Here is a 20664-nt window from a genome sequence, read left to right as displayed (position 1 = left end):
CTCTGCTACAATGATAAGTGCAGTGATTAGGTACTCTACATGACAGCCTTGCAGTTACTCATGAAGGTTTTGTCCAGACAGGCTCCTGTATCTAATACTGTGTCCCCTCCAGCATGTTACAAAGTAATGAACCCGCAAGCCTCTAAAGCAGCATGGCCTGAACTGGTTGTGGTGGGCCACATACAACTGACTGCAGTACAGTGGTCAGCTATGAGACAGAGAACTGTGCTAAACCAGTGTTCACACCAAACAGCAAGGTGAGCATCGCAGACAAACTCTGAAAAACTGCTCAAGTGATGGGCATTTTAGTAACTACACTTGTGCTCCACTACACTGATAGCTGGTACAAACAGCATTCGAGAGGTTTTACACATTCGACCATCTTCAACCCGGCTGTGGATTGCAGGGCACTGCTGCACTAGAATGGTATGGGCTGAGTGCTGATGGAATGAATGCAGCACTAAAGATGCTAAGACATGTTTCCCCTCATTAATTTTCTTACTTTAAGACATCCATTGAGGAATATGTTGTTTGCTGGTGGTTCTGTTGTTCACTGAAAAATTAAGCAGCAAGTGGGAAATCACAGCTTACAACCGATAGCAATAATGGTCTCAGTCACTTGGTGGAAAGAGTTGTTTCAAAAGGTATAACAATATGTTTTATTTTCAAACATACTTAATATATAACCCTCTTCCCTGTTCTAACCTTTCTGTTCCACAAACATTCTCTGTCCAAGTTGGTGGACAGACAACCCACGCACAGGCCTCTGCCAGGCCTTTTTTGCGTGTAGCCAATATGAGGTGCATAGCTGGGGCCAGCAGCAATTCTATGTCCAGGGAAGAGGCTGGTCCCCATTCTGTGCCTCTCCCAGGCAGCCAGCAGGTTAGCAATTCACTGTTTTGGATAACTGTGGGGAGAAGCTCTTACTTGCCTAGCAGCCATACATTTAAGACTGGAGATTATCACTACAATTACTGAAGAAGGTCTATAGGTGAACATCAAGTCCTTGAGCTTCCGAATAAATAACATAATAATGGGAATGATAAAATAGAGGAGAAGCTGGAGAACTGCATGTTGGATAAACATAGTCCACACCTGGAGTAGTTTGAAGGTGAAAAGTGAGAAATGCTGAAAACCGGTACTCTAGCGAAACTAACAGCAGAGACCCAACTTCACAATGAATACTTTGGAAAAGGTAGAGGCATTTGTGTAGCCAGAAGGATAGTTTTCAAAAAGAAGAATTAATGAGGTGAACTCAAGACATACAGAGGAGATAACTGAAACGCACATCCATAGTGTTAGCTCAACAGCATCCCAGCATGTTACTGTCCAGCACCCTGGGTGATGATTTAAAGGGAAATTAATGTTCCCTAAAGTATCACAGAATCTTACAGCACAGAAGGAGGCCATTCAGCCCATTCTGTCTGCGCTGGCTTTTTGAAAGAGCTATCCAATTAGCCCCAATCCCCCCTCTTTCCCCATAACCCTGCAAATTTTTCCTTTTAAAGTACATATCTAATTCCCTTTTGAAAGTTACTACTGAATCTGCTTCCACCACCCTTTCAGGTAGTGCATTCCAGATCTTAACAACTCGTGTAAAAAAAAATTCTCATCTCTCCTTTTGTTCTTTTGGCAATTTTCTTAAATCTGTGTCCTTTGGTTACTGACCCATCCACCGGTGGAAACAGTTTGTCCTTATTTACTCTATCAAAAGCTCTCAATTTTGAACGCCTCTATTAAATCTCCCCTTAACCTTCTCTGCTCTAAGGACAACAACCCAGCTTCTGTAGTCTCTCCACATAACTTAAGTCCCGCATCCACGCTGTAAATAATGTAGACGGGAGCAGAATGTTGTAAAGACATTGATAGATTAAGTGAGCGGCCAAAACTCTGGCAGATGGAGTTCAGTGTGGGGAAGTGTGAGGTCATCCATGTCGGACTCCAGAAAGATAGATCAGAGTATTTTCTAAATGATGAGAAGCTAGGTACTGTGGAGAAGCAGATGGATTTAGAGGTCCATGTACAGAAATCACTAAAAACTAGTGGACAGGTACAAAAAAAATTTTAAAAGGCTAATGGAGCTTTAGCCTTTATCTCAAGGGGGCTGGAATTTATGCTACAGTTGTACAGAGCTCTGGTTAGACCTTATCTGGAGTACTGCATTCTGTTATGCACATCGCACCTCAGGAAGGATATATTGGCTTTGGAGAGGGTGCAGCACAGATTCACCAGAGTGATACCAGGGCTAAAAGAGTTAAATTATAAGCACAGGTTGCTTAGACTAGGCTTGTATTCCCTCGAGTATAGAAGATTAAGGGGTGATCTAATTAAGGGGTGAGCTGTTTAAGATGATTGAAGGATAGAGAGAAACTATTTCCTCTGGCGGGCGAGTCCCGAACAAGGTGGCATAGCCTTAAAATTAGAGCTAGGCTGTTCAGGAGTGATGTCAGGAAGCACTTCTTCACACAAAGGGTAGTGGAGATCTGGAAAACTCCCCCTGAAAAAGCTGTTGAGGTTAGGGGTCAACTGAAAATTTCAAAACTGAGAATGATAGACTTGTTAAGTAAGGGTATTAAGGAATATAGAACCAAGGCAGGTAAATGGAGTTAAGAAACAGATCAGCCATGATCTAATTGAATGGCAGAACAAGCTTGAGGGGATGAATGGCCTACTCCTGTTCCTATCCCTGGCATCATTCTGGTAAATCGTCTCTGCACCCTCTCCAAGCCCTTGACATACTGTAGGAAATCATAGGTAGTGTGGGAGGGAAGTCCATCACAGTATAATTAGACATGGGCACTAGATGAAGTCTGCTTGAATGGCCTTTTCTTGTTCTGATTTTCATAAGTTCTTAATGCATTCAAATTTTCAACTCAGCATTTTAATATTCAAACAGAGTATTCACTTCTAAAACATCTCGTTAGCACCATGCCCTTTGTGACACAGTTTAACACAAATTGCAAATTTTTCAAGAGAGGAATGACTGCCCGTGCATGTTGAAGATGTATTTACTTGAGCTGTGAAGTACTTACTAGCGTGGACCTGAAGACAGCATTTTGCACAGGAAATAAGCAAGCTGGTCCCATCGTCACCGATGTACGAGTTTGTGGGTAAAGGCTCTGTGTTTTCTCCACCTGATGTGAAACACATTTCTGGGATGATTGGCTTTGTCTTTTGCCCAACTTTGGCAGCCATTGTCCAGGAACTTCCCTCAGCTATGGAAATATCCTGAGCAGTATCTCTTTCAGGCTTAAAAAAAAAGAAAGACCTTTTTTTAAAAAAACAAAAGCAGTCAATTTGCAACATAATAACTTTGCAATTATAATCCTAAGCAGCTGACTTGCAAGTTTAAGAGTTTTCTATGTGAGTGGAAAACATTTAGCGAGTGATCTCAGAAGCCAATAAAGCAGAACAAATTGTCCACTAACGTAGCACATCCTGTGCTGCTGCTCTCAGAGGCGTCCGTCTAACTGATAGGCAGGAACAGGTAAGTGACAGCTGCCCAGGATATAATAAAATGCAAGGAACGCAATTCATCTGCCAACTGCATCTGACCCATTCTATCTTTGGGCTACAAAAATGACTACTTCACTACAAATCCTGTGGACAATGTACAGTCAGTTTTCATCTCTTATCCTCGTCCCTCTGCCCAGCACCATTTTTAACGTGATGGCCCTTCATAGCAGCCAGTCATTTATTTGCAATTTACTCCTTTTTAAGAGTACAGTAACATCACTTATTATTATACTTTTTTTTCTAAAATATCCAGAGCTTGAGCTCAGAGTAGGTTGACAATCCAATGCAGTGCTAAGGGAGTGCTGCATTATTGGAGGTGCCATCTTTCAGATGAGATGTTAAATCAAGGTCCCTTTCACCTGTTCAAGGGGACATTAAAGATTCCTGTGCATCACTGGAAGAGGCGCAGAGAGTTCTCCTCGTATCCTGACCAACATTTCTCCCTCAACCAATATTTAAAAAAATTAACCGTTCATTCATCTCATGGCTGTTGTGTGATGTTGCTGGTGCAGAATGGCGGACATATTTGCCTAAATAACAACAGCTACAGCACTCGAATAGTAAGTCATTGTTGAGGCTTTGAGACATTTTAACCACTTGATAAAGTACCATGCAAATACAAGTATTTCTTTATCAAAAATGGATGGCATAGAAATAATTTAGGATTCTGAATTGTATGCACCTATATGCAAAAAAAGTGCATTCAAAAATGAAACAAGCGGCAGCCAAAGAACAAGGACATGGGAATTTGAACCTAGTAGCAGTTGAGCGCATTGGAAAACTTGAACAACAGAAGTTCCCATAGCCCAATGCTTGCTGCATCAGCCCTAGTTCAACAAAGATAGGGAAAGGGATGGTATCCCAGCTGACAAAATGCTCTGACTAGGAGATAGTTACACAGGCAAGAGAAGCAGTGTCTGAGGCTGTTCTGCTGGTATTTTGTGTGCACTCTTTGGAGGGATTGTAATTTTGAGCTGCAGCTGAAGGAGCTCGAGTGCCTTAGACAGAGGCCAGGCTTAAATGCTAATAACTCAGTGCTGCTGCTTTGCTCATGCTTTTGTAGAAGGATAGCCAGCCAAGTTGCTCCAGTGTTGCAGGTAGTGATATCTGGGATTGTGCTGGTCCAATCCACCAGTTCTTCCAGCAAGCTCGAGCATTTATTTGCTCCAGCATGGTTGACACGGATGTTGAGCCAAATAATTAAATATTTCGTAACTAAAGAGCTCTTATAGAGAAGAGGTGGGTAGGCCACATTGAAGTCAATCTTTCTTGACAGAATTATTGGGTTGGTTTCTCACTAAGATAATGCACCACTTGTCCACCCACTGTCCAATTCTTTCTGTATCAGTTCCAAGTGATTCAGTCGCTGGTTGCTTTAAACCAGAATAAACTGCATTTTCAATGTGCTTAATGCTATTGCACAAATTACTCTACTAATATTCCTTCTGTCTCACCTCTCCCCCCTCCAATAAGACTTTATCGTGTCAACATTATAGGAACAGATTTAAAGATCATTTTCAATTACTTGAAAGTGTCAAACTCCATGTCTTTGGGTGATGATGTAGAACAGAATTCAATTCAAAACCAATCTCACTTTATAATCAAAAGTTTGTTGTGGATGTTACATGGGCACAATAATTGGTCTTCCATCAATTATAGAAGGACTCATGCCTAGATGTCACTATTTCCATTTATAAAATAAATCATAAAGGAGAGGTAGCCAGAAACTCCAGCAAATAAGCAAACAGACGTTAGAAAGTCAGATTTATTAACTTTTCCTATATTTGATCCCATTTTCCTTTCAAGCACCACCACATTCTCAAGACATTTTTTTTTGCAGTCAGAAGATTTGTTTGTCTTCCATCCTGCACTCACTGGCAGGAGATTGCTGGCTGCAGCAGCTTTTGTTTCAGTAATCTATCTTCTGATGGGACTATTTAAAAAGAACAATTTGTATTTATACAGCTCCTTTAATGTAGAAAAATGTCCCAAGGCACTTCACAGAGGCGTAAGGAAAAATTTGGATGCTGAGTCAAAGATGGAGCGATTAAGAGGGATGGCCAAAAGCTTGGTCAGAGGTAGATTTTAAGGAAGATCTTAAAAGGAGTTCAGAGAATAAACTCTAGAGTGTGGGGCATCATCAGCTGAAGGCTCTACCACTATTGGTGGGGCAAAGGGAGGGGGTGATGCACATGTGGTGAGAGTAAGAGGAATGGAGTTCAGGGTGGGCTTTGCATTGGAGGATATCACAGGGAGGGAGGGGCAAGGCCATGGAGGGATTTAAACATAAGAATTACAATTTTAAATCTGAGCTAATGTGGGTTAGTGAGGATAAAGATGTAGGGCGAACTGGACTTGGTGCAGCATAGAATGTGGGAAGCATAGTTTTGGGTGAGCTGAAATTTCCGGGGCGGGGGGGTAAGGAGGGGAGAAAGAGAGAGAGAGAGAGAGAGAGAGAGAGAGAGAGAGAGAGAGAGAGAGAGAAAGAGGATGGGAGGCCAGCCAGGACATTGTTGAATAATCGAGTCTCAGGGTGCCAAAGGCTTGGCTAAGGGTTTCAGCAGTAGATGGGCTGAGATAGAGGCGGAGGTGGGCAATGTTACAGAGCGTGGAAGTAGGTGGTCTTTGTGAGAGGTACTAACACATTTAAGGATAATGGAGGTTGGAGATGGGGTGATACTTTGCAAGGACAAAAGGGTCAAGGGTACAGAGCGATTGTTAGTTACCCTCTTCACTATAATTTACTCCTAATCCTTCACTTGCTGCAGCCTCCCCTCACTGCATAGCTGCAGCAGCAAGCATCTTCAAAACCAGGAACCAAAGTAGACATGACATCAGATTATGTGTTTGGTAGTGAATAAGTCAACACTAAGATGTAACACTGAAACATTTAAAACAGTTAAAAGTAAATTACAGCCAATTTCAAAATCATGTTTCAGAAAAAAATGCTATATTTTTGTTTGAGTAGCGACTGCTCCTGACATCTGGGAACTAGCTTGGAGGAGTTTTACACAAGACTAAATTAGCATTACTAAAGTCATTACCACAAGGTGCTTCAGTGATTTTTTTTGTAATTTCAACTGTGTATGTTAATTCAGCTCCCTCACACAATTGGGCTCAGTAACTCCTCCAAGCTAGCTCTCTGTTGATGCAACTGCACACTTGCTGTTTAATAAGCTTGTTCTTTTGTGTTTCTGAATACCTGCAGATTAAAAAGGTTATGAAAATTTATTGCAATTCTTTTCAGTGGTTTAAAAGAAGAAGGATTCTGGTAGTGAGGCACCCACATATTAAAGTTAAATAAGAACTGCTAAGAACATAGTTCAGAATCAAGAGGCACTCAGATTAATTAGTGTATTGGTATCAATAGTTTGGAAGCAAAATTGAACTGAAGGCAATATGCTTCAATGATAAAAAGATGCTTCCACTTGCAGGGGAGACTAAAACTAAGGTCCATAAATATAAGATAGTCACTAATAAATCCAACAGGGAATTCAGGAGAAACTCCTTTACCCAGAGAGTGGAATGTGGAACTCACTACCACAAGAAATAGTTGAGATGACTAGCACAGATGCATTTAAGGGGATGTTCGATAAACAGGAGGGAGAAAGGAATAGAAGGATATGTTGTTGGGCTTAGATGAAGAAGGGTGGGATGAGGCTCGTGTGTAGCATTAACACCGGCATGGACCTGTTAGGCCGAATGGCCTGTTTCTGTGCTGCACATTCTATGTATGTAGAATCATAGAATGGTTATAGCACAGAAGGAGGCCATTCGGCCCATTGAGCCTGTGCCAGCTCTTTGTAAGAGCAATCCAGTTAGTCCCATTCCTCGGTAGCCCTGCAAATTTTTTCCCTTCAAGTATTTATCCAATGCTAGAAATTAACAGTAGGTTTGCCGGCATCTGAAAAGAGGCAAGAGAGTTTAGCATTTCGGGTGGAGACCCTTCATCAGACCCACTGCATTGTTCCAGCATTTACAGAGACTCATCTCATATTGTTCCCAACACCGGCAACAGACCTATAACCATTTGTGGTGCACTTGTCTGAAATTCTTCAAGCTGTAAAGGTATTATCTGTAGTTGTACTATTGGATGTAGTGTGAAACAATCACATGGCCATTATTTGATTTTACTGAAATCGTAGCAACGATACCCTTAGTATTTATCTATTTGAAGTATAGGTTAAAAATATCGGAAATTGTTAATTCTTTGTTATAATCAGTAATAGTTCAGAACAAGCTGTCACTGCAGGAATCAAGAGCTAAAACCAGAAGTCCCAGAATTTATAAAATAAATTACTTTATAAGCTCACTGCCATATCTTACTGATTGAGGAATTACGAGATAACTGCCACAGCCTTTCACAGGGATTCTCTGAAATGCCCGGTAACAGCTGCCGTGGATCAGGCTGGTATTAGTGATACCTGTTTGTCAGGCGGTGACTGATTAATGCTCTGTTCTGCTGCTGAGCTATGTACATTCACCTTTATTTAACTTCCTATTTTTACATTATTAAAAATTCCCGACACATTCATTAACATCTGCTCTTTCCAATAACCAGGTGTGCTGCAAAGTAAGTAAAGCTCCTACACCAGGAGCTCCATAATATGGCATCCTCATAGGTCTGGCACCAGATGAGGCAAATCTGCCAATTCCAGTTTTTCCGAAAGGGTCAAAGGGCACCATCTTCATTAAAGATGTTGGTTGATTTTTTTTTGGTTTACAAATATACAACACCATAGAAATTGCGTTTTCTGCTTTGAACAAAGCAGACATTTGCCTGGACGCAGGGGTGAAGTCTCCATTTCTGAGCTACACAGGCGAAGATTCTAGGTGCAATCCACAGTCTGTGCTGAGTTAGTCTACTTCAACTTTGGTGCCCATAGGAGAACTACAACTGACCACAGTATCCCTGACTGGAAATGCATGGGGTTCCAGACAGAACTGGACTCAGTTGTGTTGCTTCCAGTCAGTCAACCTGAAGGTGCTTGTTGTTGAGATTCATGCATGAATAATGGCCACGTTGTGATGTACCAGAGGGCAACCAGTGCCCATAGAACCATACTCCGGCAACTAGTCAATGTCTGCTGGACACTCAGTTTTCCTGAATTTCAAAAGAAATGCACTAAAATCTCTTTGGGAAGAACAAAGCAAAAACGAAAATCTATTAAGGGTTCAGACCCCCTCCCCTATCTTTACAGAAGAAAAATATGAATTAGCAATGTAGGCAACACTCACATCTCCTCCCACTACCAAAAAAAGTATATTTTTGGAATGATATCTGGCAACAAACAGCAAAATCCACATGAAAAAGGCATCAATATAGTTTAATGTCAGCAGACAAAAGAATGATTTGAACACAGGCATATGTTCATTCTCCACTGAGAAACCTGTGTGAAGGGCTGAGGTCCACACTAAATGTAAAAAAAAAGGTAAATCAGGAAGTATTGATTAGATGGTGCAAGTCTGATGTAAAAGATTCATACATTCTGAAAAGAAACCCAGGAACATTCACTACCTCCTAGCTACTCAAAGGTCTTTAAAGTGCTATAAAGTATTTGATATTAGAAGTCACAGAAAGTTTGATTAAACCCATTGACATCTTTCAGATGCTAAGTCTAATTCCCAGTGCATACATAGTGAATGCAGGTACAGTTTGCAGCTTGCCTGAAATGAATTAAGAGCTTGATGCGAGAAAATCCCTTATGTTTCCTATTGTTAAATTACTGCTGGAGACAAATTAGTGTTTTACAAGCAAAGTAATAAACACTGTCATGTGATTCACAAGCAGTTATCCATTATTCTATTATCCTATGCATTAATATAGCGAGGCAAGAACAAAAAGATCAACACAGAAGTATACTAATAGTTCACAAGTGACTCAGCATCCGTTTCTGAAATGAATTAACGTGGTGTTTTAGTGTAAATAACTAGTGATCAAACTCCTGACAGTGTCTGCTAGTTAACAAAACAACACTACACCTGCACTGTTTGCAGGCTGCCCACAGCACACATACATTTGTATATGGGTAACAATGGTTGTATCTTTAAGACGCACTCAGTTAAAACAAATTTAAATTGTTGACTGGGGAAGGATACCAATAACTTATTTTCCAAAATCCATTGTACATGTACGCGACCAGGGATCAGGTCTCAGTGTGTGAAAGATCTAAGCACCTCAGGCACCATAAGAACAATGGAACAATGCATGGACAAAGCGGGGCGGAGGTGACAGGTGTTGCTTAATGACAGCCTGCGCTTTATCTGCATTGGAAGAATTAGATATGCCGACGAGAATAATGCAAAATCTGATTGCTTTGTTAATCCTACACAAACTACTTTCAGGATGTTTAAGGGGAGATGAGGAGAAATTTTTTATGCAGCGAGTGTTATGATCTGGAATGCACTATGAAAGGGTGGTGGAAGCAGATTTAATAGTAACTTTCAAAAGGGAATTGGATATATAGTTGAAAAAGAAAAATATGCAGGGCTATAGGGAAAGGGCATGGGAGTGGAACTAATTGGATAGCTTTTTCAAAGAGCTGTCGCAGGCATGATGGACCAAATAGCCTCTTTCTGTGTTGTATTATTCTATGAAATGCTGGCTAATATTATTGAGTCGCTGTTATTGTTCCTTGTGCTCAAAGATAGATCTGCTACCTGTTACCCAATCTCGTTCAGAAAGAGCACTATCTTGTATTAGGAATTATGCGGAGCTTCTCGGATCTACACAGTTCTTTTGATTTAGTTATATAAACATATCATTGCTTTATATATAAGTCAATGCTTTTTAACTGGGAGCGCTATAAAATGCAACAAAGAGATACAAAGAAAGTAATAAGATGCGCAAAAAGGAAAATGAAAAAAAAAACTTGTACAGGATATTAAAGCTAACAGCTAAAGTTTTTATAAATATATTAAGAGAAAGAGAATGGTAAAGGGGAATGTGGGCCCTATAAAGACAGATGAGGGTAAGACTATAATGGATAAAAAGGAAATGGTAGACTTGTTAAATGAGCACTTCGTATCCATTTTCAAATTGGAGGAAGAGAACAAAATACCAGCGGCACAAAAGAACCTAAAAATAAGTCAAGGGGAGGAACTCAGTGGATTTAATGCAAGTAAAAAAAAATGGTAATGGAGAAAATAATGGGATATATGATAGACAAATCTCCAAGACCTCATGGTTTCCACCCCAGGGTATTAAAAGAAATAGGTGAGGAAATTGCATAATTTTCCAAAGCTCTCTAGATTCAGGAACTGTGCCTTTAGATTGAAAAATTGCAAATGTCACTCTGTTATTTAAGAAGGGAGAGAGAAAGCAGGTAACTACGAACCTGTCAGTTTAACATCAATTGTGGGGAAGTTACTGGAATCTATCAACAGGGACAGAGTGACTGAGCATTTGGACAAATATCAGCTGATCAAAGAGAGTCAGCATGAATTTGTGAAGGGTAGGTCATGCCTGACTAATCTAGTTGAATTTTTTGAAGAGGTCACTAGCATGGTGGATAGGGGAGTGTCTATGGATGTTGTCTACATGGTCTTCCAGAAGGTTTCACACAAGAGATTATCAGCAAAAATGAGAGCATATGGAATTTTTAAAACTGAAATCAATAGATTTTTTGTTGGGTAAGGGTATCAAGGGATATGGAGCAAAGGCAAGTAAATGGAGTTGATGTACAGATCAGCCATGATCTAACTAAATGGCAGAACGGGCTTGAGGAGCTGAATGGCCTACTCCTATTCCTACGTTATCATTTTAGTGCTTTTTGAAAGACAACCCATCAAAAGATACTTTAGTGGACAACTGATGTGCTGAGTTGCAGTATATTCATTATGCAGAAATCACACTGATGCAGCCTACATACACTTGAGTGTAATAATTGATTTTGTCCCATTGTTAGACTGGCATCAAACTGCTTTTATATTACCACCATCGGTGCTTTGTATTTTGCAGACTGCAGTACAACAGTCCAGTGCCCAGTCCTGAAGATGCCTTCACTGATCCCTATCTAAAAGGAGTTATTTGGGTGAGGTATCATGGGTTGCTGCCCAAGGAACTGTACCCCAGCATGAGTACTGATTTCAAGAGAGAAGCGGAGAACATTGGAAGAAAGAAATATCTGAAATATACAGAGGCATGAAATCACTGTCCAATGAAAATCTATCGATTCAACTTTTCATAAACTGTTACAGAACAGAAACAAACCGTTCAGCCCATCAAGTCTATCAGTGTTTTTCAACTAACTACCTACTTTAATCCCTCTCACCTCCTCATTGACCATAACCTTTAATATTCTTCCTTTTCAAGCAAATAACCAATTCTTTTCTTTTAAAAAAAGATATATATGAACTCTGCTTCAACAACAGTAAGTGGCAGAGAATTTCACATTTTATCCGCCCTCTGTGTGTTGGCGTTTTTTCTAACTTTCTTTTTAAATCTTTTTATTTACCGTAAGTTTTTGCCATTACTGCCTCACTGACCAGTGAAAACAATCTATTACTATTATCTTATTATAATCCTTCATAATCTTGAAGATCTCTATCAGGTCATCCCTTAACCTGCTCAGTTCCAGTGAAGAAAGACCACTTTAATGCACTATCCTCTGGGGTTTTAAGCTGTGGGGATCTGCAGCCAATTATAAAGCAGCTTTCTTCCTGCACTCCACACACTCACTCTCTCAATTGTGAAAAGTTGCATTAAGTAAAAATGAGTTTGTGCAGTCTCAACTCATTGCGATTAAGCCCAGATCCACAGCAAAACCTGCCTGCAATTTATCAGAAGTTAGCACTAAGCTGGCAATCTTATTCAGACACATCGTGAGGCTTGTTGGTGATGGAAATAGAAAGACACAAATTGGTGTAGTAGAGGGTGCTTTTCTGAGGTTAGGGGCACATTGGTTAGGCAGGATATATAGAACTTTACTCTGACTCTAACCACATTACATCTGACCTGCCTGTGTGAAGCTGACACTCGGAAGTGGAAAAATGCTCCCCTGCCTACCAATAACATCCCTCATCAATCACGACAAATATTTTTAAAATTCCATTTAAAAAAAAATTTCAAAATGGGTGTTTTCTCCATTTTTCTTTTCTCTTAGAGCCCTGCCCATTCATCACCTGTACCCCAGAGGGTGTGTGTGGGGCTATTGGCTTTCAGGGTGCTGAAAATGATGCTCCATAAAATTGGTCTGTAGGAAAAGCACAAGACCAGATCAGGAAGGTCTGATTTCCTATTTGTCTCTGTTGACTGCATTTCGTGCCAAAGCAAAGGTCAGGAATTCTACATGTGGGGTAATGTGGCAGTCAGCTGAGCGCACAAGCAGGGTACAACGTGTTGGTACTCCAATACAACTCACTATCTTCACACTGTAGTGAGAAAGAATCTTAGCTCAGAAAATCAGGATGTAGAATCAGTATGGGTGGAGCTAAGAAATTATAAGGGGCAGAAAACACTGGTGGGAGTAGTTTATAGGACCCCAACAGTAGTTATAGTGTAGGACAGAGTATAAATCAGAAAATTAGAGGAGCATGTAACAAGGGTAATGAAATAATCGTGGGGGACTTTAATCTTCATATAGACTGGACAAACCAAATTGGCAAAAGTAGTTTGGAGGACAAGTTCATGGAATTTATTGGAGACAGTTTTCTAGAACAACATGTCAAGGAACCAACTAGGGAACAGGCTATTTTAGATCTAGTATTGTGTAATGAGACAGGGTTAATTAGTAATCTTATAGTTAAGGATCCTCTGGGGAGGAGTGATCATAATATGATGAATTTCATATTGAGTTTGAGAGCGATGTAATCAAGTCCGAAACTAGGGTCTTAAATATAAACAAAGCCAATTATGTAGGTATGAGGGGTGAATTGGCTAAGGTAGATTGGGAAATTAGATTAAAAAATGACATAGATAAGCAATGGCGAACATTTAAAGAAATAATTCATAATTCCCTTCAGGAATAAAAACTCCAAGGGAGAAGTGATCCAACCGTGGGTAACTACAGAAGTTAAGGATAGTATTAGCGTAAAAGAAGAGGCTTACAATACTGCCAAAAAGAGTAGAAATCCTGAGGGTTGGGAGGGTTTTAGAAATCAGCAAAGGATGACCAAGAAATTGATAGAGGAAGAAAATTGAATATGAGACTAGCAAGAAATATAAAGAGAGATTGTAAGAGCTTCTACAAGTATGTAAAAAGGAAGAGATTAGCTGAAGTAAACATGGGTCCCTTAGAGGCAGAGACAGGAGAAACTATAATGGGGAATAAGGAAATGGCAGAGACGTTAAACTTAAAGTAATGATTAGTAAAGAAAAAGTACTGGAGAAATTAACAGGACTAAAAGCCGACAAATCCCCATGACTTGATGGCCTACATCCTAGGGTTTTAAAAGAGGTGGCTGCAGAGATAATGGATCCATTAGTTTGATCTTCCAGAATTCCCTAGATTCCAGAACGGTCCCCGTGGATTGGAAGGTAGCAAACGTAACCTCGCTATTCAAGGAAGGAGGGAGAGAGAAAACAGGGAACTACTGGCCATTTAACCTGACATCAGTAGTAAGGAAAATGCGAGAATTTATTATTAAGGACATAGTAACAAGGCATTTAGAAAATCATAATGTGATTACGCAGAGTCAACACGGTTTTATGGAATGGAAATCGTGTTTGACAAATCTGTTAGAGTTTTTTGAGGGTGTAACTGGCGGGGTAGATAAGGGGGAACCAGTGGATGTAGTATATTTGGATTTTCAAAAGACATTCGATAAGGTGCCACACAAGAAATTGTTACACAAGATTAGGGCTCATGGGTTTGGGGATAATATGTTAGCATGGATTGAGGATTGGTTAACGACAGAAAACAGAATAGGAATAAATGCGTCATTTTCAGGTTGGCAGATTGTAACTAGTGGGGTGCTGCAAGAATCAGTGCTTGGGTCTCAGCTGTTTACAATATATATCAATGACTTAGATGAGTAGACAGAGTGTAATGTATCCAAGTTTGCTGACGATACAAAGCTAGTGGGAAAGTAACTTGTGAAGAGGACATAAAGAGGCTGCAAAAGGATATAGGCAGGTTAAGTGAGTGGGCTGGAAGGTGGCAGATGGAGAATAATGTGGGGAAATGTGAAATTATCCACTTTGATAAGAAGTATAGAAAAGCAGAAATTTTTTTAAAAGGTGAGAGACTAAGAAATGTTGGTAGTCAGAGGGATTTGGGTGTCCTTGTACATGAATCACCGGAAGTTAACATGCAGGGTAAAGCAAGCAATTAGAAAGGCAAATGGTATGTTAGCCTTTATTGCAAGGGGGTTGGAGTATAAGAATAAGGAGATCTTACTGCAATTTTATAGGGCTCTGGTAAGACCACACCTGGAGTGCAATGTACAGTTTTGATCTCCTTACCCAAGGAAGGATATACTTGCTTCAGAGGGGGTGCAACAAAGGTTCACTAGATTGATTCCTGGGATGAGAGGGTTGTCTTATAAGGAGAGATTGAGTAGAATGGGTCCATATTCTCTAGAATTTAGAAGAATGAGAGGTCATCTCATTGAAACATATAAAATTCCTAGAGGGCTAGACAGGGTAGATGCTGAGAGGCTGTATCTCCGGGCTGGAGAGGCTAGAACTTGGGGTCATAGTCTCAAGATAAGGGGTCGGTCATTTAGGACCAAGATGAGGAAAAATTTCTTCACGAGAGGGTTATGAATCTTTGGAATTCTCTAACCCTGTGGATGCTCAGTCGTTGAGTATATTCAAGACTAAGTTTTTGGATGCTAAGGGAATCAAGGGAAATGGGGATAGGGCGGGAAAGTGGAGTTGAGGTAGATGATCAGCCATGATTTTATGGAATGGCGGAGCAGGCTCAAGGGGCCGTACGCCCTACTCCTGCTCCTATTTCTTATGTTCTTCTACTATCTGCTGTTAGTCAGGTCTCCCTTTTTTGAGATGAGACACATTCCTCACCTCATTTATAGTCAGATGATTTACCAGTTCAGAGGTAGGTAAGCAGTCTTCCCCTTCTTTCAAAGCCTCCTATAATTGGCTACACTAGGTAGCCCATGCTGACTTTCTCTCAGATCCTTCTTCCTTGCCCTGTGCAGCAGTGCTTGGTATCTCCCTGGGCATCATAGTAGCAGGATCACTACTGAAAAGGATCACCAACAGGATGCACCGATGACCTCTTGCTTTCACTCTCGTCACTGTGGGAGGATGCTAAGTGGAGGCTGGGATCTCTCTACAGGGAGGGAAATAGAATATTCTGACCCTTTCCCATTATAGTGCACCATCAGCTGATTCATTGCCAGATGCCTGCCCAGCTGTAAAGGTGAGAGGAGAACAGAGGCGAGTTTATCTTCAAAGAAAAAGGAAAAAATCCCACAACCTAACGCAAGAAGTGTACTTGTTCAGCCTGGTTAGTCTGTGCTGCATCAAATGGCCCTTCACTCATGTTGAAATAGTCTTTTAAAAAAAAATCGTAACAACGCATTTAAAAACTTCACAGCATGTGGCTGCTCCAGCTAATTCGGGTCACTGAACTGACCCAGGTACTTTCAGATATCATAACTTTAGGTGGTAAAGGGTCAACTTGACGACAGCATGCTCTGTCTGAAGGTGCTGGAACTTGCACAACAAGCTACATGATATCGCCTGCAAACATCTCAAGAGTGAAAGCCCCTCCGATATTTCTGAAGCCTCTGGAAGTTTTTGAATGTTTGACCTCGCACTAGATAAAAATCCAGATTTTAGTCATAAAATATTTTTAAAAGAATTTTAAAACCAATGACTACAAACAGACACAGGAAATAAGACTGTTCCAAACATGCCCATTTTCAGTGGATCCCACCAACAAAAGCAGCAGAGTTATGACATTCAACTTATTTTTAAGCACAGGCAATAAGCTGGTTTGTAAGGGTGGATGGACAGCACTCTAACCAAATCTCTCACTTCTAGTAACATGGAGTAAAAAAAATACTGAATTTCAAACCTCAGATACTTTTATTTCATGAGCTGTCACAACAAAAGAAAACCTGTTTAAGTGATGCGTTCACTGATATTCTAACTGTCAGAATACAGCAGCTGAAACAGTCCACGAAGGTGTTTTTTGTCATTAGTTTGGTAACAGGCCTCACCATCATCTCTCAACTTGTAGAAAGGTTATTTTAGTCTTTACAGGAGATAAAGGCTTCTATCCAATTTGAAATTCAATAGGTCCTCTGGCTAATCTGTAATCCTCAAATACCAGCAATTTCGCACCCATGTCTTGTTGACTTTTTGTTGCTTAAATGCTCTTCTGTCACTGGTGTTTGTAGGACTATTTTTCACTAAATCACTTGCCATCTGTGCACAAAGGCAAATCTTGCACAATCTTTTTATTCACCATTCTTGACTAGCGGATGGCACCCATGACATTTACATTGTCCGTTACACATATCTCAAACACCAATGTAAATCTAATACATGGTTCCCTAAAGTCTCATTGGGTAAATGCAACACTTCAGCCACTACCACCACCTACTGCTCCATCTGCTCTCCTTCCCTCAATGCCACTTCGGTATCCATCTCTCCTGCTAACAATGCAGACTCTCCATTAAGTCCTGCCATCTTTCTCAACGTGTGGGAGTCACAATCTGACTAACATCATCTGATATCTTCTTGTTCAATTGTTCCTGGAATTACTGAGTTCAAAATACTTTGTTCCTCACATTCCACTGGTGTGTGGAGGATAACAAATGAGGAACAGCAATGAATCAAAACATCTTGCTGCTTATAAACAAGATTCATTTTAGAGTTACTGCTTGCCCTGTCTGAGGCTGAATCACATTCCATCTCAATGCTGCTCTGTGTTCTTTGTTTTGCCCATGCAGCGACAAGCCCTTGGTGCCAATCTTTATAAAACATAGACTGTTTCCACAGATGTGGATAATTGGTTAATTACAACAATTAAAACACAATCTCTTCAATGCAATGCATTTCTCTAATCACTTTTCTGCACATCTACATCACTGAACTGCACAAATACCTTCCTTTTGGCCAATAACCAGGATGATTTCCACATGGCTGCTTTTTATTCATCTCACATTAAGTTAATTTCAAACCCTAATTTTATACAGATTTTAAATTTGCATAATTTAACATCAATTCTTGGAATAGTATTTTAGAAATGTCAATTTTATTGAGTGAACAAATGCTTCTTGTGCCACTGTGCAAGTTTTATCTTTCAAAGGGAAACTCAGCAAGACAGTGCAACATTTCATCTTTACTCTTTTCATTTTGTGCTAAAATCCTATTTCTCTGTAGGCAACTGTTCAAAGGCAAGCAAGGAGAGCCATTTTGATGGGGCAGCATGTGGTTATGTGGCTCATCACAAAGGGGTCAAACCCCTCTGTTGGCACTGAATGTAAATACAACTGATATTCTCTGCTCAGATGGCAGTTTTTTGTTCCATTTTAAAGCATGGATACTCACCGTCTCCAAGACATTAGATAGTGAGACCAGAGCTGCAAAATTTCCCTGGTCTAGCCTCCATTTATGTTTTGGGGGCTGCCCAAAGTATTATGGCAACTTGCAAAACTTAAAATCAATCATCATTTGTTAGGGATATTGTATGCAATACAAAGGTGATAAATTGTAAAGCACTCTGTTTTGTTGAGAGGGATGTTACAATTTGCATAAAAGAATAAAACATGGGTAACCACCAAATAAACAGAGTGCAGATCAGCAGAGTGCATTTTGCCAGTAACTGGAGTATAGAAGGAGATTTTCTTTACCTGGTAGTAGGGATAGAAGAGTGTACAGATTGCACAGTAGGGCTCAGTTAGTGCAGCAGATCCGTTAAACTTCCTTTCGGCCAAAAAGTTGTACGATCGACTTTGCCAAAGGTGGGCGAGTGGTGCCTTCCAGGCCTCTGGTTCAGTCTGATCTTCCTCACCGGAGAAAACAAGCATTTCTATGGGGAGAAAGGCACAGCAAATTTAGCCTCAATATGCTAACCACAACCAACCTTTTTAATCATTGCCAGCAACCAGTTCCAAAATGATAATGGCTATTTGTCAACATAGGCAGGCAAAATCCTCATTTGCTGCAATGGAACATAGTAATATGATATAACTGCTTTATAAGCAACTAAAGGACAAAGCAAACATGGGCTCTCAGGGTAATTATTGTACAAATGGAACAGGAAAAACTGCAAACAAATGCTTTTAAAATACTAGCGTAGATTCCTTCTACCCTTGCTAGATCTTGTGAAACATTGTCCGTGTGCACTGCCTGCATGACTTAGCACATACATAGGTATAACTACAGAAGACTTGCTTGGCTTTTTGCTCCCAGTGTTAGTGAAGTAGACATTTTTCATCTTTCTAATAAATGCAGCACCAAGTGGGCCCAGGTCAGATGCAGGGTTTAAATATAATGTTAATCCAGTAGCAAAATGCTAGTGAGCTTTTCAGTTCTGCTAGGCAGCAATCAAATTACAACTCAGTATCTAAATATCCTAGCATCTAATTATTCTTTACATTTTTATATGATCATCCCCTCTTCATGTACTATTTATTGCAGGTATGCAGTCAACTCTTGGACCTCTCACCCCTCGCTTCCTCTCCAAGGAAACATCTCACCTCCCCTATATATTCTCCTTTCCCCAACACACATGTTTATTATCTTGATCATCAATTGCCATCTTGATTCACATTAGTTTTACTTACTACAACAACTTGCATTTATAAAACATTGAGGTGCTTCATAAAGTAGAGTTTGGACCACAGCAGGATTAGGAGGAAGAATTACAGCGGTGACCACAGAGTTTTAAATAGGCCATTGAATAAGCAAAGAGTTGCAACAAGGTAGAGGGAGTTGAGAAGAGAATGCAGAGTACAGGGGCATGATGGTTGAGGTTTCTGCCACTGACGGTGGAACAGAGGAAGAGGAAACGTACAGTAAACCAGTCAGAAGAAGGGATGTAAGGCTGAAGGAGATTACAGAGGTAGGGTGAAGTGAGGCAATGAAGAGATTTGTAAACGAGGATGAGGATATTGAAATTGCTGCACTGGGTGATGGAGAGGCACTGGAGGTCGATGAGGTCAGGGGTGATGGTTAAGCAGGATTTGGTGAGGATAGTATGTGAGTGTTAGAGTTCGGGATGATTTGAACTTTATTTACAGTACAGCTTGGGAAGCCATTGGAAGAAGCTGAGCCTACATGTGACAATGGTCTGGATGTTGGTTTCAGATTGGTGGAGGTGAAGGGGGATGTAAAGGGTAATATATTGGAGCTTGGTGATAGCTGAGATTCAAACCCCAGTCAGTCTCACTGTTTAACAGGCACAAGATTGTGCATGGTTGGATTGCACAGAAGAATTTTTATTAGAGGATGCTACTATTTCTAAAAAGAAATGTCTATGTAAATAAAATTAAAAGCCCTCCAAAAATGCAACAAACATTTATACTTAAACCTATTTATAAAAGAAATACAAGACCCACTTGCAGCCACAAGTATTGAAAACACTTCAACAATGTACCTTTAATCCCAACCAACTGAATCTGCTTCACATTTCCTGTTTTGGAAAGTATCACCCTTGAGCACATCGGCCTAAAAAGCATGAACTAATGTTGAATTGCAGTCAGGTTTGTGCTGTGAAGTGAAACTGTCCAAGCGCATTCCACATTGTGTCCTTGATAGCCGTCAATAGACAAATTGCATCCATGTGTCTGGTCTGGGTTTGAAAAGGTGCTAGTGGAGAAAAGGCAAAGGTTCCAACCCATTGCATCATCTAAATCCCTAAAAACAGAGCTGTCTGTGAGTGCCAGGAGCAGTCACAGGAAATCAGAACACTACCATCCATATAGCATATCTCTCAATGACATGGCTGAGAATCTAGTGCTGCTCATCCACAAACTTTCCTTCTCCACACTCCAACTTTATCCTCCAGGCATTTCAATATAAGACTGTATTAAACCTACATCTGATGTGCCCTGCACTCCTCCAGCATACTGCCTTCTGACCTGCAAAGGAATATTGGCCTGTAATATAATATTTTATTTAATATGACTTACACCAGTGCCAGAATCCTGGCAGCAGTGGTTCTCTGGAGTCTGCAGCTTGAAATCCTTCTGCAGTCTGAATTGGTAAAGTTTTTCTCAAAATCCATC

At 40.4% G+C, this 20664-nt stretch overlaps 1 protein-coding gene across 2 annotated transcripts in view; it reads right to left on the bottom strand.

Moving 5' to 3' along the window:
- The window catches only part of kdm4b (lysine (K)-specific demethylase 4B), a 433937-nt gene that overhangs the window by 82932 nt on the left and 330341 nt on the right, over positions 1-20664 (bottom strand). For both annotated transcript variants that reach the window (XM_067968101.1, XM_067968102.1), the window contains 2 exons: positions 18286-18464; positions 3033-3249 (listed from right to left, as the gene is read on the bottom strand). In XM_067968101.1, the coding sequence (XP_067824202.1) occupies positions 3033-3249; positions 18286-18464 (396 nt within the window). The remainder of the gene's footprint in view (positions 1-3032; positions 3250-18285; positions 18465-20664) is intronic.

The sequence above is a fragment of the Heptranchias perlo genome, chromosome 29 (genome assembly GCF_035084215.1).
Source record: "Heptranchias perlo isolate sHepPer1 chromosome 29, sHepPer1.hap1, whole genome shotgun sequence".
Classification (NCBI taxonomy): domain Eukaryota; kingdom Metazoa; phylum Chordata; class Chondrichthyes; order Hexanchiformes; family Hexanchidae; genus Heptranchias; species Heptranchias perlo.
Note: the sequence above shows the minus strand (reverse complement) of the source record. Positions and strands in the feature narration are given on the sequence as shown.